This window comes from Neoarius graeffei, chromosome 13 (genome assembly GCF_027579695.1).
Source record: "Neoarius graeffei isolate fNeoGra1 chromosome 13, fNeoGra1.pri, whole genome shotgun sequence".
Taxonomy (NCBI): Eukaryota; Metazoa; Chordata; class Actinopteri; order Siluriformes; family Ariidae; genus Neoarius; species Neoarius graeffei.
The window spans coordinates 76,626,907-76,649,629 of NC_083581.1; the positions used below are offsets into that span (position 1 = coordinate 76,626,907).

The 22,723-nt window shown below is 43.4% G+C and overlaps 2 protein-coding genes across 2 annotated transcripts in view; one reads left to right on the plus strand and one right to left on the minus strand.

The window, feature by feature from the left end:
* nemp1 (nuclear envelope integral membrane protein 1) overlaps positions 1-15,846 on the plus strand; it is a 28,769-nt gene extending 12,923 nt beyond the window's left edge. The window contains exons 7-9 of the mRNA XM_060938544.1: positions 9,399-9,624; positions 9,741-9,917; positions 15,134-15,846. Of these exons, the coding sequence (XP_060794527.1) occupies positions 9,399-9,624; positions 9,741-9,917; positions 15,134-15,338 (608 nt within the window). The 3' untranslated portion in view covers positions 15,339-15,846. The remainder of the gene's footprint in view (positions 1-9,398; positions 9,625-9,740; positions 9,918-15,133) is intronic.
* Positions 15,847-20,255: 4,409 nt separating this feature from the next.
* ormdl2 (ORMDL sphingolipid biosynthesis regulator 2) overlaps positions 20,256-22,723 on the minus strand; it is a 43,196-nt gene continuing 40,728 nt past the window's right edge. Inside the window, exon 4 of the mRNA XM_060938548.1 lies at positions 20,256-22,345. Coding sequence (XP_060794531.1) covers positions 22,210-22,345 — 136 coding nt within the window. The 3' untranslated portion in view covers positions 20,256-22,209. The remainder of the gene's footprint in view (positions 22,346-22,723) is intronic.

Genomic DNA, 22,723 nt, shown 5'->3' on the forward strand with positions numbered 1-22,723 from the left:
ACACCTCAATAAAATAAATCTCTGTCGTGAATCATCATTTCATTTGGACTTTCGTTGTATTTCTTCTGTATGTTTCACGTTAACCATCACAAATGTAAAATATTTTGCGGGAATTTTACGACAGTGCTGAACTCACTCACGGTTTGCTTTCATTCACACCGTGATTCTGTCACCTTTATGTCCAACTCGTTTTCTTTAAATTAAATTATACTTCAGGTTTTACTGGATTTAATCAAGATTTAACTTTATTTCCTCCACAATCTTTGAATTTGGGTGAGTCTAACTCTGAAACCTGCAGATCAGGTAATAGGTTAGAACACACGCATACCATAATGGGGCTTTAGATGGTTTGTATTTGTTGTTAAAGTTTGAGTTGTATTGAAAAATTATAAATCATTAAAGCATAATGATTATCATAACTATACCTGGTTTTTGATAAACTTTGTTAATCATGTTTCCTTTCATTGAACTCGTGAAGACATCGGAATACAAAGGTTACGGTCAGGACGAGTGCAAACTCTTACTGCTTGTGGACTGGATGAGTGGATTAAAGAGTTCATGTCGAGTCCTGTCTTCTGCAACGTTAAATGGAACTATAAAATGATTAAAAAGTATGACGTTCTGCACTTGAACACAAAGTTCATGCAATGTGTTGGTTTTTTTTTTTTTTTTTGTTCTTTCATTAACTTCAACAGAAAACACAAGGTGAGTAAAGGGAACAAGTCTCCATAGCTGCTGTAATGTAAACAGTAACGGAATGTAACTCAGTCATTTCCAAACAGTAAAATAAACGTATACCACATGAACAATGATACAATTTTTTTTCTTTGTTAATTAACATCACAGTACATTTCATAAGTCCCTGTGAGTGGGCTGTGACTAAAGGATAACGTACAGGATCATGTTATTGTGAAATAATCCCCAATAGCGTGATTAGAGGACTCTGACATGAAGTGGAAGAGTCTTCAATCATGCTGAAGGCGTGATTATTTCGTAATCATGACCGGGTCACTCAAATCCTGTTTATTGCATGGCTACTTACAAAGAAATCAATAATTTGAGACAGAATATTCATCTCATCTCATTATCTCTAGCCGCTTTATCCTGTTCTACAGGGTCGCAGGCAAGCTGGAGCCTATCCCAGCTGACTACGGGCGAAAGGCGGGGTACACCCTGGACAAGTCGCCAGGTCATCACAGGGCTGACACATAGACACAGACAACCATTCACACTCACATTCACACCTACGCTCAATTTAGAGTCACCAGTTAACCTAACCTGCATGTCTTTGGACTGTGGGGGAAACCGGAGCACCCGGAGGAAACCCACGCGGACACGGGGAGAACATGCAAACTCCGCACAGAAAGGCCCTCGCCGGCCCCGGGGCTCGAACCCAGGACCTTCTTGCTGTGAGGCGACAGCGCTAACCACTACACCACCGTGCCGCCCCGAGACAGAATATTGATTTAGAAATTATTTTATTGCTTCCAATAAAAAAAAAAGTTTTAGATTCTGGGGTTGGAACCGCATCCAAAGCAAGATAAACTCTCTTACGATTAGCCTGCTTAGCATTTATAATTCATGTGAAACTGAACATTAAAGCTCATAGGCAACGGTTTTAATTTTATGCACATTTGAAACTTTTATATGTTAAACCCTCTGTAATTTTCTTCTGGTCCCAAGAAGTATTGTTAGTAAGTAATAATTAAAAGTTAGTGCGGATCGTGGCGAATTTCTGTTCGGCTGTTTTTGTGACCACTCGGCGCGTGACGTCATTTAAGACAAACAAACTGCTTGAGTCGAGTCCACTTCCGTGTATTTTCATTGCCGTTTGGCTTGATTGCAGACGTGCGTTCGGGAATTTGCAAAAAAAATGCCTTGTGCAGTGAACTGTAACAACGGGACCGGTTCAGGGAGAAGTTTTTACCTTTTTTCCAGAAGAGGAGAAGAGGCGGAGCGAGAGGATTTGTTTTTTCAAAAAAGAAGAGGCAAAGCGAGAGGATTGGCTTTTTTCGAAAAAGGAGAAGAGGTGAAGTGAGAAGATTGGCTTTTTTCAAAAAAGAAGAGGCGGAGCGAGAGGATTGGCTTTTTTCGAAAAAGGAGAAGAGGCGAAGTGAGAGGATTGGCTTTTTTCAAAAAAGAGGCGGAGTGAGAGGATTGGCTTTTTTCAAAAAAGAGGCGGAGTGAGAGGATTGGCTTTTTTCGAAAAAGGAGAAGAGGCGAAGCGAGAGGATTGGCTTTTTTCAAAAAAGGAGAAGAGGCGGAGCGAATGTGTCTGTTACTGTGAATAATTAAGTGAGTAGAAGATGAACTGATCACCAAAAGGTGTAAAGGTAAAGACGACGCATTTCTTTTCAGCGTTTTCTGCAAGATTTGTGTATTATTTTTGTTTTGTACAATTGAAAAGTGAAAAAAGAAAAGGAACACCATGTGAAAGTTTGGGCGCCCCAATACATTTGAGTTCTCCGGTAACTTTTACCAAGCTGCCAGACCTTAATTAGCTTATTGAGCTGTGGCTTGTTCATATTCTTTGTGAGGAAAGGTCAGATGATGCAGATTTCAAAGCTGTATAAATTCTCTGACTCCTCAAACTTGTCCCTAAAATCAACAGCCATGGGCTCCTCTAAGCAACTCCCTCACATTCTGAATAATAAAATAATTGATGCTCACAAAGCAGGAGAAGGCTACAAGAACGTAGCAAAGTGTTTTCAGGTAGCTGTTTCCTCAGATCGTAATGTTATTAAGAAATGGCAGTTAACAGAAACAGTGGAGATCAAGGGGAGGTCTGGAAGATGAAGAAAACTTTCTGAAAGAACTGCTCGTTGGATTGCTAGAAAGGCAAATAAAAACCCCTGTTTAACTGCAAAAGACCTTCAGAAAGATTGAGCAGACCCTGGAGTGGTGGTGCACTGTTCTACTATGCAGCGACACCTGAACAAATATGACCTTCATGAGAGAGTCATCAGAAGAAAACCGTTCCTGCGTCCTAGCCACAAAATTCAGCGTCTGAAGTTTGCAAATGAACATCTAAGCAAGCCTGATGCATTTTGGAAACAAGTCCTGTGGACTGATGAAATCAAAATAGAACTTTTTGGCCACAATGTGCAAAGGTATGTTTGGAGAAAAAAGGGTGCCAAATTCCAGGAAAAGAACACCTCTCCAACTCTGAAGCATGGGTGTGGGTCGATCATGCTTTGGGGTTGGGTTGCAGCCAGTGGCACAGGGCACATTTCATTGGTCGAGGGAAGCATGGATTCGAATAAATACCAGCAAATTCTGGAAGCAAACATCACACCATCTGTAAAAAAGTTGAAGTTAAAAAGAGGACGGGTCCGACAATAAGACGATGATCCAAAGCACACCTCAAAATCTACAATGGAATACCTCAAGAGGCCCAAGCTGAAGGTTTTGCCCGGGCCCTCACAGTCCCCTGACCTAAACATCATTGAAAATCTGTGGATAGATCTCAAAAGAGCAGCGCATGCAAGACAGCCCAAGAAACTTGTAGAACTGGAAGCCTTTTGCAAGGACGAATGTGTGAAAATCCCCCAGGTAAGAACTGAAAGATTATTAGCTGGCGACAAAGTGTTTACAAGCTGTGATACTTGCCAAAGGGGGGGTTACTAGGTACTAACCATGCAGGGTGCCCAAACTTTTGCCTCGGGCCCTTTTCCTTTTTTGTCATTTTAAAAATGTAAAAGATGAAAATAAATTGCTTTTGCTTAAAATATAAAGGGAATGAGTCATCTTTAACTTTATGCCTTTTGGAGATCATTTCATCTTCAACTTGCTTAACTGTTCATGGTAACAGCAATTTTGACCAGGGGTGCACAAACTTTTGCACACTACTGTATATCCACTAGGGAGGGCGGTTTAATTATTCTTCAAAAGGGCTCTTATTTAGTATTACGACGAAAGTAAGAATTTATCATAACTACCAGGATAAATCGTTTGGGCGCGAGTCTTGTTGAGGTCCGGGGTCACCGCGATCAGAGTCGGCCGAGTCGCTGTGCGATTCCGAGGCCGCACGGTCAAACCAGTGAGCCACCGATTGCTTCGCAACGGCCAGAGGTTCATACGTATACAGTTTCACCTCTCGATATTTAATTTGGAGAGTTCCTACTTCAAAATCGCTCTCGCTTTCAGACATTTTACACAACCTCTCACGACCGAAGTCCGTACACGTGTGCTCGGTTTGCAGGTAAACACAGAGCTGCTCCTGGTCTGTTTGGCTTAAATGACGTCATGACGACGCCCCCTGGCGGTGAAAGTGCGCATAACTGATGTAAACAAACCTTCGGAAATTGGGCAAAACGGTATATTTTAACCGTTTTATTCAATTTTAGGGTGCAAATTAGACTCTAAGAAGATTGAATTTGCTTTTTGGGTCGTTCTTCTAGACAATCAAGTTGATATTCTACGTTTCACCTCAGACCGTTGCTGATGACCTTTAATCTCATCTCATCTCATTATCTGTAGCCGCTTTATCCTGTTCTACAGGGTCGAGGGCAAGCTGGAGCCTATCCCAGCTGACTACGGGCGAAAGGCGGGGTTCACCCTGGACAAGTCGCCAGGTCATCACAGGGCTGACACATAGACAACCATTCACATTCACACCTACGCTCAATTTTCACTACGTTCAGACTGCAACCTGAAACGACCCATATCCGATTTGTTGTGAAATCCGATTTTTTTTTTTTTTGTTAGGCCGTTCACATTACCAATTATATGAGACTTACTTGTATGCGATCTCCAATATGAACGGAAAACGACCCAAAAGTGTCCCACATGCGCAAATTGACACGTAATAAGCACATCCACGTAATACGTAAACAAAAAAAAAAAAGCACACTCTTCATGTTTAATGATTGTTTGTTTAATTATCTGGTTAGTGTTAAAGTGTGAGGTCTCGTGTGTGTTTTTGTTTCTGAACTGAAATGAAAACGTGTAGCCTGGTAACGAGGGTTGACTCCTAAATGTCTCTCTAATTTCTATATAAGTGCACTACATGTTACTAGGAAGTAATGGATTTTTAAACTCTATATAGTGCACTCGAGCTTCAGTAGGCAGTCATTTGGGATACAGCCGCTGTATTACCAAACTCTTAATTCAGGCTTAATAATTTGCACATATTTATTTCGTCATATTAATAAACTTTTTTTTTTTTTTCTACATTTTTATAAATATTTATTTAGATTGTTTATAGCCAGCTGAATTCTGCAACTTCTCTCAGCACTGGCTCAAGGTGCAGAAACACCAGTGCAGTTTGCTATGGAGATGAGGCGAGACCTGGCGATGTGGTTTTTGTGGCGGCGGCGGAACTCACACAATAATCTGATTAATGTGGGCAGCAGACTAATGAGACCGAAGGTGTCAAATTGCTGGAAATTTCCAGAACAATCTTATCTTGTAATACAGGATGGTTGAAGTTATAAATCAGTTATAGAAACTGTTTTATTTAATCAGGCTAACAGATCAATATCCAGGTCCCTACCAAATCCACCATTAGCTTGATCAATTCTATAAAAATCTATTTAAATTCTGAAAACTGTACAAATGTTGTTTTCCACCAAAGAGGCGGGATTAGCCAACGCAGAATAGTGACGTTTGTCTCTTGTTGATGACGTGTAGGTCGCATGAATGCGACCTGTCCGGTCAGACTGCAGTCGCATGTGAAAATATCGGATATGCATCGGAATTAGGACCACATATCCAAGCGGCCTGGGTCGCATGTGAAAAAATCGGATCTGTGTCGTTCAGATTGTCAATAACAAATCGGATACAGGTCACATATGGGCAAAAAAATCAGATATGGGTCGTTTCAGGGTGCAGTCTGAACATAGTCTTAAAGTCACCAGTTAACCTAACCTGCATGTCTTTGGACTGTGGGGGAAACCGGAGCACCCGGAGGAAACCCACGCGGACACGGGGAGAACATGCAAACTCCGCACAGAAAGGGCCTCGCCGGCCCCGGGGCTCGAACCCGGACCTTCTTGCTGGGAGGTGACAGCGCTAACCGCTACACCACCGTGCCACCCCTTAAGATTAATATTCGGTAAATTTTCTGATGGAGTACCGCTTTTGGCCACAGGGTGTCGCCAATGAGCTGATCTTAAATTTTATTTTTAGAACAAGATAAGAGAATGTATTCATCCCTCGGTGGGGAAATTTACATTCCAGCAGCTCACAGATAGAAAAGAGTCAGGAATAGACGGTGACAAAAAATTGAGTGCAATAAAAGTTTTTTTTTTTTTAAAGGAAAAAATGTATGTATAAAAGTTTAAAGCTCATAGGCAACGGTTTTATGCACATTTGAAACTTTATATGTTAATATAAAGTAACTTTCTGTAATTTTCTTCTGGTCCCAAGAAGTATTGTTGATAATAATTAAAATAAGTTAGCGCAGATCACGGCAAATTTCTGTTCAGCTATTTTCATGACCACTCAGTGCGTGATGTCATTTAAGACAAACAAACTGCTTGAGTTGAGTCCACTTACGTTTACTTACATTGCCGTTCGGCTTGAGTGCAGACGTGCGTTCAGGAATTTCCAAAGAAAAACCCCCATGCCTTATTGTTGTGCAGTGAACTGTAACAACGGGACCGGTTCAGGAAGAAGCTTTTACCTTTTTCTGAGAGATGAGAAGAGGCAGAGAGAGTGGATTGGCTTTTTCCAAAAGAGGAGAAGAGGGGGAGAGGGTGGATTGTGTGCGTGAAGCCAGAGGGTTGTTTTTTTCCGGAAGAGGAGACGAGGCGGAGAGAGTGGATTGTGTGCGTGAAACAAAAATCAAGCAGTCAAAGAAGAAACGGAGCAGCAACGCTCAAGCAAAAAGGAGAAGAATGGAGGGAAACATTTTTACTTTTGCTTGCAATTGGCAAGTCAAGAATCCTGAGGGATCCTGTACAATCATTGTGGAAATGAAACAAAGGGATATTTCCTCGCTTAGAGTCGGCTATAAATAGTATAATGCGCGGATGGCAGGCTAATGTGGCCTACCGGCGCACTGTCCAGTAATCGTTCCCTATATCCACTAGGGAGGGCGGTTTAATTATTCTTCAAAAGGGCTCTTATTTAGTATTACGACGAAAGTAAGAATTTATCATAACTACCAGGATAAATCGTTTGGGCGCGAGTCTTGTTGAGGTCCGGGGTCACCGCGATCAGAGTCGGCCGAGTCGCTGTCCGATTCTGAGGCCGCACGGTCAAACCAGTGAGCCACATTCACCGATTGCTTCGCAACGGCCATAGGGTCATACATATACGGTTTCACCTCTCGATATTTAATTTGGAGAGTTCCTACTTCAAAATCGCTCTCGCTTTCAGACATTTTACACAACCTCTCACGACCAAAGCCCGTACACGTGTGCTCGGTTCGCGGGTAAACACAGAGCTGCTCCCGGTCTGTTTGGCTTAAATGATGTCACGATGACGGTCCCCTGGCGGTGAAAGTGCGCATAAGTGAGATGTAAACAAACCTTCGGAAATTGGGCAAAACAGTATATTTTAACCGTTTTATTCAATTTTAGGGTGCAAATTAGACTCTAGGAAAATTGAATTCACTTTTTGGGTCGTTCTTCTAGACAATAAAGTTGATATTCTACATTTCACCTCTGACCCTTGCCTATGACCTTTAAAAAAAAAAATTTAAAACATGGGCCATGTATGTAATGTTGATGACAAAATAAGAATGGAACTTAAGTAAGAGTGTTACTTCACCTGACGTAGAAATATTGCACTAATAAAATACTGGCAACTGAAATAGAAATATCGCACCAGGTAGTGAATGTTATTGCACAGCATAATATAACTAATGAGGATGGGGTGTGTGTGTGTGTGTAAAGTAACCAATAAATGACCAGAAAAAACACAGGATATGAACATAATTGTACACAATTATGAGAGACATGAATAAGAAAATACTTGCAAATGAAAAAGATATTGTACCAAATAGTAATATTGTTGCCCAGTATAAGTAGATAATGGTGGTGAGATGTGAATAAAATGACGCCAAGCTGTCACTGAAAAGTCTGGCAGCAGTTGGGATGAAAGACCTGCGGTCGCGTTCCTTCTTGCACCGCGGGTGCAGCAGTCTGCTGCTGAAGGAGCTGCTCAGAGCGCCAACTAACTTTTTACTGGACTTCTTTTTGCCCACACTCAAATTTAAAAAAATAAAATTATTTGGCTTTTCTTAGGGTGTGACGTCTTGGCACATGCCACATACAGTATATGCCAAGAGTCATTATTTTCCTGTAACCTCACAAACCCAAGTGTTTCTTCCTTATTTAATAATGGTGAAAAATAACACACTTATTAGACTTTTTTTTAACTATTGCATTCTATTCATGGTGTGTTTTTACATAAGTTTGACCACTTTGAGAAATTAGAAAAAAGTACCCGCCTTTCATCCAGATGTTAAAATTAAATTATGAAAAAGTAAAATAATGGACCTAAATAAAATATCATGCTATGATTCTGTATGACGCATTATAATATAGATGACTTGCAACCACGTGATCAAAATGTGCCGTCATGAGCGTCCGCCATAATGGTGGATCTACAAAGCAACTCGGACGGCAGCAGATGAAAGCGTGTCTGTAAACAATGCTGAATTTTCTCAGTATTGCCATGATTTGAACAGTTGAGCGAAGATTTGATACACAGAGAAAATAGATATGTGTGGGTTTTGACCTATATTATTTTAAAAAATCAGACTTTTCTGAAGATAAGACACTTCTACCGACCATCACGCACCCAGATATCACGTTCTATCTGGTTCGGCTGCTGAAGAATCGAGTCCGGCCTTGGACGAAACGTAGCCCGTTTTCTGAGTGGGTGCCCAGTCTGGATTGTTTCTATCGTGTAATTTTGCTGGCACTCCGAGAAGCGAAACACGTATTAAAATTAAAACAACGACCGAGTGAACCACGAGAAGAGAACGCTCAGTTTATAGCGAAATTCTAGCAGCATGAAATAAAATTTTTCCATGATATTATCGAGAAAGCTTTTGAATCTCACCGGAGATAACACGAGCTGTTTTTAGCCTCTGTTAGATCACCCCCGCCGATGTTGTTCAGCCGCGCTCGTCTCCTCTCTGTACTCAGCCTCAGAGTTTCCTCGCCCTCTTTCCGAATCACGGACGGAATTCTAAAAAAAAAAATCGGAACGGTCATGAGTCCTGTTGTGACCACGACCATGTACAGCACAAAGATATACGGCAGAGCTTAAAGCAGTGGAAAAACAGAGTTACGCACGTGTGACTGTTTTGTATGGAATGCCGCTTGACCCTGCATTTGTATCTCCACCAACATGGCCGACATCGGGTTTCTATTTTGCTTTGACGTCACTTGTAAGTCAAGGATTTACATAATTTTATGTGAATTTTTTTTTTTTTGCTGTAGGCTACACCGCAGTGGTGGGCTTCATCAGCTTCGCTGTGTGTTACCGCCACGGGCCGCTGGTGGAGGAGCGCAGTATTAACATCCTGTCCTGGACACTGCAGATATTCGGCATGCTGCTGATATACGCTGGTATTCAGGTTCAGCAGGTGGCGCTAGCAATCATGGTGGCTGCTTTCTGCGCCAAGAACCTGGAGTACCCTGTGACCATGGCGTTTAGTCTGTACGAGTGAGTATAGTGATCGAGGTTGTACTCACTCAAGTATTTATCCACAATCAAATGGTTTTCTTTCTTTCTTTCTTTCAAAATGCTGTTTGTAACTTTGTGTGTTTTCTGTCCTGAAGGAAGCTGAAGCCGAAGCTGGGCTGGAAACTGGAGGCTCGGCGCCTGTTGACAGAAGAGGAATACCAAAAACAGGCTGAGGTGGAGACTCAGAAGGCTCTGGAGGAGCTGAGGAAGCAGTGCAGCAGTCCTGATTTCAGCACGTGGAAAACCGTGTCCAGACTGCAGTCTCCCAAGAGGTTAAACTTCTACAAACGAGTGCACATCATCACGCCGATGTTTATATTAACAGTCTACTATATAACTCTATAGTTTCACAGAAATGATCCAGGAATTTGCCGACAATTACCATTTCAAAGTGAATCATAGTTTTTCAGTTACATTAACGGTATTTAGCAGACGCTCTTATCTTTATCCAGAGTGATGTACAGTATACCCAGAGCAGGTGGGGGTTAGGCGCCTTGCCAACCATTCCTGCTGGTCCACGGACTCAAACCAGCAACCTTTTGGTCCCAAAGCTGCTTCTCTAACCATTACGCCATGGCATCCAGTTACATCTAACGTTATGGGACGTCTGCAAAACAAGTCAATCATCAGTCGTCACTCTTTATCGCCGCTATAAACAGTCGTTCCACTCCCAGTTTGTCCTTTTTCCTCTCTCATGAAATAAATACAACAAAAAGCACTTCGTCATGTGACCAGGAAACCAAAAATCGCAAATTTAGTTGTGAAACCTGCTGAATTTTTACAAAGGACTCCTTCACCATATCAATAATGATTTTACTTTTTCCCTTGTCAAAAAAACCCCTGCATGTTTTTGATTACGCTACCGTTCAAAAGTTTGGGGTCACCCAGACAATTTTGTGTTTTCCATGAAAAGTCACACTTTTATTTACCACCATAAGTTGTAAAATGAATAGAAAATATAGTCAAGACATTTTTCTGGCCATTTTGAGCATTTAATCGACCCCACAAATGTGATGCTCCAGAAACTCAATCTGCTCAAAGGAAGGTCAGTTTTATAGCTTCTCTAAAGAGCTCAACTGTTTTCAGCTGTGCTAACATGATTGTACAAGGGTTTTCTAATCATCCATTAGCCTTCTGAGGCAATGAGCAAACACATTGTACCATTAGAACACTGGAGTGAGAGTTGCTGGAAATGGGCCTCTATACACCTATGGAGATATTGCACCAAAAACCAGACATTTGCAGCTAGAATAGTCATTTACCACATTAGCAATGTATAGAGTGGATTTCTGATTAGTTTAAAGTGATCTTCATTGAAAAGAACAGTGCTTTTCTTTCAAAAATAAGGACATTTCAAAGTGACCCCAAACTTTTGAACAGTCGTGTAAATAATGTAGCGTGTGTATCTAACACGCTCTTGTACACTGTTGCTATAGAAACAGGATCATGTTAGAACAAGCGTATTCGTACAGAAACCTGTGATTTTGAATGAATTAAAGGCTGCCCTAGTGTCAGAAAACTCATCAACGCCTTCTGACCAATCAGATTCGAGCATTCAGTAGCACTGGGAATGTGAAACGATATGAATGTACAGTATACACTCAGCGGCCACTTTAATAGGAACTTGTTCTTGAGTCTCAGATCCCTGTTCTTGGCTGCAGGAGTGGAACCCAGTGTGGTGTTCTGCTGTTGCATGCTGAGATGCTTTTCTGCTCACCACGGTTGTAAAGAGTGATTATACGAGTTCTTTCCTGGCGAAAAAGCTCAAACCAATCTGAATAGAATCTTTACTGTCATTGCACATCAGGTATACGATGAAATTGCAGTGCTTCTCCGGCCGGTACATAATAAATATTTAAAAAAAAAAAAACAGTAAAGTAAGAATAAGAAAGGAGTAAAATAGAAATAAGAAAGGAGTGTACGTATATTTACATCATTTACACATTACACTAGCATACACTCTCTTATGAGTTCAGGGACCTGATGGCCCAGGGAAAGAAACTGTTTTTAAGTCTGTTTGTCCTGCTTTTGAGGCACCTGTATCTCCTGTCAGAGGGCATGAGGGTAAACAGGTGCTGTCCCGGGTGTGAGGGGTCAGCAGTGATTGCCCTCGCTCTCCTGAGACACCGTGTGCTAGCGATGTCCGTCTTCTAGCGAGGGTAGGGGACTGCCAGTGATGTGTTGTGCAGTTTTAATGACCCTCTGCAGGTTCGTTCTTTCTGCCACAGAGCAGTTGGCGTACCAAGCTGTAATGCAGTACGTCAGGACGCTCTCGATGGTGCTGCGGTAAAAGGCCACTAACAGTTTCTCCTCCGGATGGTTCCTTCTGAGTATCCTTAGGAAGTGGAGTTGCTGTCGGGCCTTTTTTACCACTGCGGATATGTTGGCAGTCCAGGAGAGGTCTTCGGCTATATGTGTCCCAAGGAACCTGAAGGAGGACACCTGCTGGACACAGTCCCCGTTGATGCTCAGTGGGGCTGGATCCCCCCTGTTTCCTGAAGTCAGTCACCATCTCCTTAGTTTTTCTGGTGTTGAGCAGCAGGTTGTGTGCAGAACACCAACCTGCCAGCATGTTAACCTCGTCCCTGTACGCAGTCTCATCCCCTCCGCTGATGAGGCCGATGACCGTGGTGTCATCTGCAAATTTAATGATGGTATTGGAGGGGTGGATGGGTGTGCAGTCAAGCGTATACAGGGAATACAGGAGCGGGCTCAGCACACAGCCCTGAGGAGACCCTGTGCTGAGGGTCAGGGTGGAGGAGCAGGTGGTGCCTACCTTAACCGTTTGAGGGTGGTCAGTCAGGAAGTCCTTGATCCAGGCACAGGTGGAGGGGGAGAGAGCGATGTTAGTCAGCTTTTCCACCAAGATGTCAGGAATAATGGTGTTAAATGCCAAGCTGAAGTCTATGAACAGCATCCTGACGTAGTTCCCTGGCTGCTGGAGGTGGGTGAGTGCTGTGTGCAGAGCTATAGCGATGGCGTCCTCCGTCGATCTGTTAGCTCTGTAGGCGAACTGATGTGGGTCCAGGTTTGAGGGGAGACGGTCCTTGATGTGGTGAAGGATGAGCCTCTCAAAGCATTTCATGACTACTGATGATAAGGCAATAGGTCTGTAGTCATTGGGACACTTTAGGGCAGGAGTCTTTGGGACAGGGATGATGGTAGCTGATTTCAGGTACTGGGGGATAGTAGCCTGTGACAGTGAGAAGTTGAACAACCTGGTCAGGACTCCCCCCAGCTGGTCAGCACAGGCGCAGAGTACTTTTCCGAGTACACCATCTGGTCCGGCTGCTTTCCTGATGTTCACAGTCTTCAGCACCTGCCTCACCTGGTGTTCCTGGAGTGCGAGTGTGCTGTGACCTGGAGGTCTGTGGTGGTTGTGCAGCTGTGTGTGGAGCCTCTGCTTCGAAGCAGGAGAAGAAACTGTTTAATTCCTCAGCCAGCGATGCTAGTGACCGGTGTGGAGCCTTTGTAGCTGGTGATGCTCTGTAGCCCCTGCCACACCAGCCGCGAGTTATTGTTGGCGAGATGGTCCTCCACTTTCCTCTTATGAGCAGCCTTGATGCCTCTCCAGCTCTGCCCTCGCCACGCTGTACTGTTCTCTGTCACCTGACTTGAAGGCAGAGTTTCAGGTTCTCAGGAGTGTCCGGACATCCGAGGTCATCCATGGTTTTTGGTTGGGGTAGATCCGGATGCGCTTCACCACAGTAACGCTGTCAGTGCAGTTCTTTATGTAGAACAGAACAGTCTGTGTGCTCCTGTAGGTCAAGATGTTCAAATATGCTCCACTCAGTGCGCTCAAGGCAATCTGGAAGCTGGGAGAGTGCTCCTTCAGGCCAGGTTTCAATGTTCTTTGTGACAGGTTTGGATTTCTTCCTGAGGGAGGTGTATGCAGGGATCAAGAGCAGTGAGAGATGGTCTGACATGCCCAGGTGAGGGAGGGGTACTGCTCTGTAGGCTTGCTTCAGGTTGGAATAAACATGGTCTAATGTGTTCTTCCCTCTGGTGGAGCACTGTACGAAATTAGGGAGCACAGTCTTAAGGCAAGCTTGGTTGAAGTCCCCAGCAACAATAAAAGCTCCCTCTGGATGGGCCTACCGACTAGTGGCCTAGTGGTAGCGTGTCCGCCTCTCGATTGGGAGATCGTGAGTTCTATTCACGGTCGGGTCATACCAAAGACCATCATAAAAATGGTACCTACTACCATCTGGCAAGGCACGCTGCAATACAGATGTGCATGGGGAGTTAAACTCTCGTGGTTACCAGAGGACTAGCCCCCCCCCACTGTAACCCTAGCTATGTAATAGACGAGAGGCCGAGGGCTATGGAAACGGAGATCGGCGCCGCCCGATGCACCACCATACAGATTGGGCCTGGTTAGTACTTGAGTGGGAGACTGCCTAGGAATACCAGGTACTGTAAGGCGTGGGAAGGACTTTGACTTTTTTGACTTGACTGGATGGGCCTGCATTTGTTTATTAACGGTGGCGTACAGCTGAGAGAGCGCTGTGCCTAACATTAGCATCTGGTGGGATGTACACAGCAGCAGTGATCACCGTTGTCAGCTCTCTGGGCATCTAAAAGGGTCGACACTGCACAGTCATTACTTCCAGGTCAGGAGAGCAGTGTGTGTGAGAGAGAGACCCTAGTGTTTATACACCAGTCCATATGAACATGAATACAGAGCCCCCGTCCTCTGCTCTTACCGGAGCTTTTATTCCTGTCGAAGCGGTGCATGGAGCAGCCGCTTAGCTGAACGGCCGAGTCCGGGATGAGCGGACGTAGCCAGGTTTCCGTGATAATCATCACACTGCAGTCACGAATGTTCCTCTGACCCTCTCTTATCAACAAGGCGTTTGTTTACTTTCCACCCACAGAACTGTCGCTCGCTCGCTCACTCACTCGATGCTTTTTGTTTTTTGCACCATTCTGTGTCGAGACTGTTGTGTGTGAAAACCCCAGGAGATCAGCGGTTTCTGAAATACTCAAACCAACACCCACGCCACCGTGAAACAAAGTCGCACTTCACTGTGAGATCACAATTTTCCCCGTTCTGACGTTTGAACATTACCTGAAGCTCTTGATTCGTATCTGCGTGATTTGATGCATCGTGCTGCTGTCGAGGGATCGGCTGATTACAGACCTGCAGGTGGATGGGCGGGCGGGCGGGTGTATGAATCTATCGAGACTCCGATAACGTTATCAGTCTTGCCTTGTGATAAATGTGTACTTGGATATTTAGGACAATGGAGGCGTTTCCAAATTGGGTACGATCAGATATTGATAGAACTTGAAGAAATTTCTTGGGCGTTAAATATATTTTATGATGAAACATTGATAATTTTCAGTACAAATAAATAAGTCACATGTTTGGGAGCATCGAATGTACTTTTCACACGTTCCACATCTCTCGTAATTGGTTCTCCACACAACACACCTTTCTTTCCTCTTTTTTTAAATGACCGAGTCTTTTCTGCTCTCGTCTCAGGTTCGCGGACTTCATCGAGGGCTCTCCACATCTAATGCCCAACGAAGTCTCAGTCCATGCCCAGGAATACGGTTTGGGCGGATCACTGTTCGAGGACGAGCTGTTCTGCACAGACGAGGAAGACGAAGGAGAAGCGTGGGAGACCGAGGAGGACGAGAACCCGAACATGTGTTCACCGTGGAGAAACGGGGAGAGAAAGAACTGAGGAGGGGAAATAAAACTGCTCGAGGTGCTGAAGAGCTCCTGACTCTCAAAACCACCAGGACACGAATGTGACGAAGCAAAGCAAAGCCATACATGAGGTATGACCCAGGAACGCAGCGATGATTGATTGATTGATTAAACCAGCTTAGAGACGTTTCAGCACTGAACTTTTTAACGTCAGAGTTTGTTTTCGACGTCAGAGAGAACGACCAGTGGATTTGATTTTCCTAAACGAGGGGTTACAGATAACATTCACACATCTGTGTTGTAAGATGATCTGAGACTATTTTGCAGGTTGGTGACACTGTAGCGTGTGCATCACACAGCTTTCAGGGGTTTTCTTTCTTTGGTTTGGCGTGGTTTTTTTTTTTTTTTTTTAAATAAATGATTTATTCTTCTGAATTGTTTTTTATACCACAGTCCTGTCGCAGGTATATTTTTGCTGGGGTAGATGACTTGAGAACTTTATTTACTGGCTGGAGTGCAACATTTTTTAAGAATTAAAATAAATTAAAAAAAAAAAAAAAAAGGAAACGGATGCATTTTTGTCCTAAGTTGGTTTCATGACCTGGAGATTTGATATTTTTCTGTGCACAGTGGCAGGATGAGCACTAGGTGGCAGCAATACCATGTACACATATTGGCAGGCAGCTGGATTACCTCTAGGTTAGTCTGGCTAACGCGACTTCAAAGCTCTGTGAGCATTTAGTCTGGCAAAGATATTAAGCCCAACCGTTTCCCAAAGGCGTGGTTGACCCGCCTCCCTGAAATGCCTCAGTTTGCTACTGGTCGAAGCCAGAAAAGGCTGTGACGAAGCTTAAACCAATCACATCACTCTTTCCTCTGACGTATGTGACGCGACGGAAACTGCTTGAGTAACAGGAAGAAGATAAATACCTCCAGGGCTGCTCTTTGCTCCGTTTTCAATGAGAACTTCCCGTTGAATGCTTTCAATACAGCATCTACCGCTGTGTCAAAGGCTCGCCGCTGCTCCATGTTCGTAATGTTTCTAGTGAATGAAGCGCTTCCGGCATAGATTCTGTAAACAATCTATGACTTCCGGTCGCAGTTCAACTACGTCAGTGCCTTGAACACGCCTCTACCCAGGGCCGTTGGAGATGCTCAAAGTTGATTGGCTCCCGATTTTTCGGGAGCTTTGAAGAGCTGGAGATGGCTTGCCTTGCCAGACTAAGCTCGCAACAGGCCCTCGTGTTGCGTCACACTTAGGATGGGCGGGTCCAGGCTACCTCTAGGTGTGTGTTGCCCCTTTTCCACCAAAGCAGTTCCAGGGCTGGTTTGGGGCCAGTGCTTAGTTTGGAACTGGGTTTTCTGTTTCCACTGACAAAGAACTGGCCCTGGGGCCAGAAAAAACGGTTCCAGGCTAGCACCAACTCTCTGCTGGGCCAGAGGCAAGAACCGCTTACGTCAGCGGGGGGGCGGAGTTGTTAAGACCAACAACAATAACAAGACCGCGAAAGATCGCCATTTTTAAGCGACGAGAAGCAGCAGCTATACAAACGCGAAGTCATCCATTATTATTATTGTTGTGGTTGTTGCTGCTTCTTCTGTGGTGTTGTTTTTGCTTCGATATTCGCGCCAAGGTTTATGCAAACGTAACGACGTGGCTTCCCTTAGCACCGCGAGCTATGGAAAAGCAAACTGGTTCTCAGCTGGCTCGCAAGTTGAACGAGTTGTGAACCAGCACCAGCCCCGAACCAGCCCTGGAACTGATTTGGTGGGAAAGGGGTGTGTGTGAGTACACACATGCGGTGCCCTCTGATACCCTGGATGAGACACCAGTCTATATTCCGACTTAACATCCAGCATTCCCGGGATAGACTCCAGTCCGCCATGAACCTGACCGTCGTAAAGCGCTTAGTGAAGACGAATGAGTAAATTACATGTTTTTGTGCAGGTTTTCCAGAAGGCTGATTACTGGCTTTACAAATCACAACTCGAAATCCCGGGTTACAATCAGATTTTTTTTTTGGGGGGGGTACCTATAGGTCTGGATAAGCAACTAACATAACACAAATGAATACCGATGGCACAGTTGACCTTTTAATGCCTGACGCTTAGGCTAATTAACAATTATTCCACAAAATCGAGTTGGACATGAGCTGATAGTCGGCTATCTATGACCAGATTGAGTGGAATAACTGTTTTATTCTATCCACATTCACTGGATTTTGAGAAATGGAGCATTTTTTATTTTAAGTTTTTGTAAATTTGATAACTTGATACTAAATCATTTCCGCTCAGGTGGACTTCTTAAAAACCTATCGCTGGCGGCACGAATTGACTTTTTTTTTTTTTTTTTATATAGTGCTGTCAAGCGATTAAAATATTTAATCGTGATTTAATGTCGCGACTGTCATGGTTAACTCGCGATTAATCGCAATTTAATTGCACATTTTTTGTCACATGAAAAACCATTGTAATTCTCTTATCAGCATAAAGTGAATGGGCTTGCTTTGTACCAATTTTTTTTTATTTTTATTGCAGAGCATAGCACGTCTTGTCACAGCCACTGACATCCATAACTTCCATATTAGATGAGAAAACCAAGGGATGAAAAATAAAGTGCATATCACTGTGAAAAAAAGTTTTATTTTACTCTTCATTAGTTTCTTTTGAAGAGAAGTATTTGCCATAAAAGAATAAAAAAACAGATAAAAATAAAAACATTCATCATACGTTCAAAAACGTTCATCATAGTGTGGCACTGTATTATCTAATTCTCACTGCGTATAACTCTACACCTCCCCGGTGGAGATGAGCTGGGAAACTGAAGGAACAGTATTGAAAAGTATTTTTCCAGTCTCACCTGTGAAAGGTAAACCTGTTGGTACAGTTAAACGCAGCACATGAATGAGGCATCTTTATTCTCGGCTACTGTCTAGACGCTATACCAGAGACGGTTGAAGAATCTCCACTTTGCCCCATCCAATATGGCGGTGAGGATGTTTATATGTCTGTGCCTTTCTCCATCACTCACACGTACTCTTATTGAAGCAGCGCGCGACAAGCCTCAACAGGAACTACGGGTGACTCGCAGGGCCAAATTAGAATTTGCGTTAACGGCACTATTTTTTTTTAATCGTGTTAAATTGAGATCACTACTTTTTTAGTGTTGGCTTTTTTTTTTTATTTTGTAGAAAGTGCCGTCTTGCTGTCGTGCCGAGGAATAGAATTTAGGCTTTAGACGTTTATTTAATTCTTCCTTGGACATTTCAGTTCTGTCACTTTCAACCTCCTTTGAGCTTTTGAACTGGCTTTAAAAAAAAATTTTCAACAAGTCTTAATGCTTAAAGATGAAGAATGTAAACAAACCAGCAAAACGACAGGAACAATTTCTGAAAAATTCGATAATACTTCATTTTTTGGGGGGGGGTTGTTTTTCTCTACTCACAATATATGAGCTGATAGCTGTAGAGTGGAGCAGTCAGGGTGCACGATTGCTCATATCCAGTGAATGTGGGTAGAATAATTATTACTACTTTATATCCGTAAACGAGACCATTTGAAGTGGTCGTGTTTTGTTTCGTAGTGGTGCTACGTTACCGCTTGACCTTGGACTTCTGAATTTGATGCGTCGAGAATAAAGTGTACTACTTGATCAACTTTTTTTTTTTTTTAAAGCCAGGTCATCGATTCCTGGATGATGATTTGTGAAAAGCTCCCTCTCCATCCTGGTCACTCGTCTCTGTTCTGATGATTACATAAAACTAAATTTGCATCAGTGCTTTTTGTCTGGATGTGACAACAGATGATCTGGTTCAGGTTGAGAAAATGCTGTTAATTCAGCGTTTATCAGCTCCGCTTCACCCCCCCCAGGCCTCGATTCGTTCTGCTGCGTACCAGTGTAAAGTCAGGACTCGTCAACTATCTCATAGCAGTTTGAGAAACATGCGATTGGTCAGTTTTGGAAAATATGGGTATTTGATCTTGTTTTCCCTTTTCATTTTCAATCTCGCACCACAAAACCCTTTAGTTCTCTCTTTGCTGTGCTTTGTCACACGTTCAACTCCCCCTATGTGGCAATAAAACCCGACTCCTTTTCCCCTAAGCATGCATGAGGCCATAGATTCAACCGCAGTTCCCCTTTAAACACTCTGGCTCGTCTGATCACCACGAACCGTACACTGCTATTCAAATGGTGTGGTGAGGGTGACCTTCAGAAGTCTGAATGAGCTCTCCTGCTGATGTTCAGGAACCATGAGAAAGCAGAAACATCTCAACACTGTGCCTTGTGTCCGGCGTGCAGCTTTTGCTTTACTTTCAGCTGAGATTCAAACAGGCATCCATTTCCTCATGAATTTTGTTGGCCCCTGCGCGATGCAAATTTTCTAAGTTCCTGTCAGCTGCTCGGTCATGTCACCTGGTCAGAATTCTTCAGTAGTGCAATGGGGTCATTTTGCATGTAGTTCCCTGGTAGAGATGTGTGTCTGGCATACTATGCAAATTGATCAGGGAGGCTAGAACTCGTTTTATCACTCGCCAGGTTTTCTTTCCCGGGAGAACCATGAGACAGGAATTCCCATCAGCACGGAGCTGGAAAGGGCTAACCCCGGGTGGAGGCAGCATGTAAAACACTGGGATTTTCCCAGGGACAGGCAGGTGAACCTACACAGGTAATCCAGCAGCACGTGTACTCCCCCACTGATGGACCACAGACCTCATTAATGTGGAGAAGGTGGGCGTGTGTTGGGCTTCCTCCTCATGATTGACGACGCCTACTTCCTGTTCGTGCATGAGGTTCCCTTTGTGGTCAAGAATCATAGGGAGGATTCCCTCATTAAACATGCAGGTCATTCATTATGGTTGCCTTAAAAAAAAAAAAAAGTTTTCAATACCTCTTTTAAATCAAATTAGTTCTCACTCTTCCACAAGTCATGAAAGACAGAAAGCAGACAAGTTATGCAGTTATAAAGCTTTATAATCGAAAGTATATGTACAGTACATTATTCATTGCCCACACTTGAGCCTGTTATACCATTAACCAAGAAATGAAATATCATTTTTAAACATGAAAATGCACACAAACATGTCAACAAGGATCATTCTCAGCTAAAAAAAAAATTATCCAAAAATGAGAGTACACGTTTTTTGGTTTCCCCCCCAATGGCATGCTTCAGAAGAATTACAACAGAGACTCAAAACTGGTCCTTTGACATGTAATGTGCGACTCACTTTTTAAAGACCTCAACAACCTGCATAAATACTCACACAGCGAACAAAAGCCATGGTTTTTTTTTTTTTCATGCTATGACAGAACCGAGACTGAAAAAAATGCAATGTGTGACGATTCACACGCATCTCTAAATGAAAAACCACGAGACAAGGCACTTCAAGGACAAAACGAATCAGGAGATGACCACAAGGTTTGGGGAGGTGAGAGTGGGCTTAGATAGATACCCGCTGATTATAGAAATAAAGGTGAGTTTAATGAATCGCTGCAATAAATAATTTTTTTTTTTTTTTTTAGGAGAGAGAAATCAGGTTCTGGAACGCAACGTTTTATGTTTTCACAATGGGGAAAATAAAAAAAAAAAAGAAAGCAGCACACACCGCCTGCAGTGGGCCTTTCATCACTCAAAGCGAGACTGCACGGTATCTTGATCGCTCCGAACGGGTCTAAAATGAGATTGCAGCTGTGTACGTGGGACTGTTTTTTAAATCTTGAGACGCCTGACTGCTTCCAACCGCTCCTGAAAGAATTTTAAACCTCTCCCTTCTCTTGAAAGAATGCTGGCCAGTTCTCTGCACTCCAGAAATAATTCGGACCCATCCTGTTCACTGCTGAAAGAATTCTGACCGCTCCCTCCCCAAAGGATTCCGATCAGTCCGGCCCGCTCCTGGAAGAATCCTATTCATTCCGAAAATAATTCTGACCAAACCCACCCACCCCACAGAAAATTTATCCAATCATCTGCCAAAAAAAAAAAAAAATTCTGCCTGCCCTGAAAAGTCTTCCACCCACTCTACAGAAAGTTTACCCATAACTGTGATCTATAACAAACCTAATTTGGCAAAACAAACAAATGTGGAACGTTAAACTGATCAGGATAAAGCATAAACTGATGACCTTTGCACAGCGCTGCTCGGGCAAGCGCCTCATGAAGCAGTACATTATTCCCATGTTAATGAACTTGGCATTTCTTTAACCTGTGTGATTCATATCTGACCGCCCAAATGACAGTAAAATGCCCCCGCGTGTTTACTGAATCTTGCGGGTCAGGATCCCTCTACACTCCACTCCTACGAGAGTGTTAATGTCAGTACAGATGCCCTCGGCACATGTCTTTTGGTCATGCGGTTAGCTGACTGATAAACTAGATTCCTTATCGTTACGTATTACTGTGCATCACTGCTCCTGAACCTGAAGTCCATCTTGCACGAGTGTCAATGATTTAACTCACTCAATTTGTGACTGAGGGTTGGTGTGCAAACGCGTCTCCCTAATCCGTGTGTGTATTTGCGGTTATTTTTATTGCTCCTACTTATGCATAGACGCTTGATGGAAACTCGGTCGGCTCCTTCATCATCAGCTCTCTCGCTGGATTCCGCCTCGCTCAAGTCTATTCGGATGAAGGTCTCTACAAGATGAATGAATAAATAAATATAAACGTCACCTCACTGCACTTGAAGTGAATTTACAGTCTGGAATGCATTTCCAGAAAAAAAAAAAAAAAGGGAGAAAATAATATAATATAAAACTCAAACACCAGTGCACTGCCCCAAGTCCTTTTCCATCCAGAGTAAGTTCAGTTCAGCTTCCTGACCATCAGCTTGGACTAAGAAAAGGCGTTAAACCAAGAGACAGACGTTTTCTTCACTCCTGTTCCCTTCACCTCTTTCTGAAAGCTGCTTCAGTATTTATTGATACCGAACAGACGCACTCCGTGGAACTGAGGCAACTTGGGCAGGAGGACACTAAGAAGGGAGCTCGTGTTGATCAGGAAGTGGGTGGCATCATATTTGGTGTAAAAGCTGGCCAGAAGGTACCTGAGAGAGGACAAACATCAGGGTAGCATTTACAACAAGTAGGTACAGTTACTGATAAATACACCGCTAACGGAAAGTGAAAACCTGTCAGTCGAAGGCGTGCAGAAACGGAGTGAGAAACTCATCGTGTACCCTCACCGTTTACAAAATACAGACGAGTCACGGAATACGGAGTCATGGAAAATAAACATGGTACAAAAGCACGGATCTCTTATTCGCGGGGATGTGATATTTTCCGTGAAATATCAGGAGTAAATTAATAAACTTCGTCAGTCCAAACATTTGTTTTATCCGTGATGCATCATCTGTATTAAAATCCATAACCACTCCGTATTTTGTTTCTTTTTTTGGATTATGATTTACCCGTGACCACCTGCT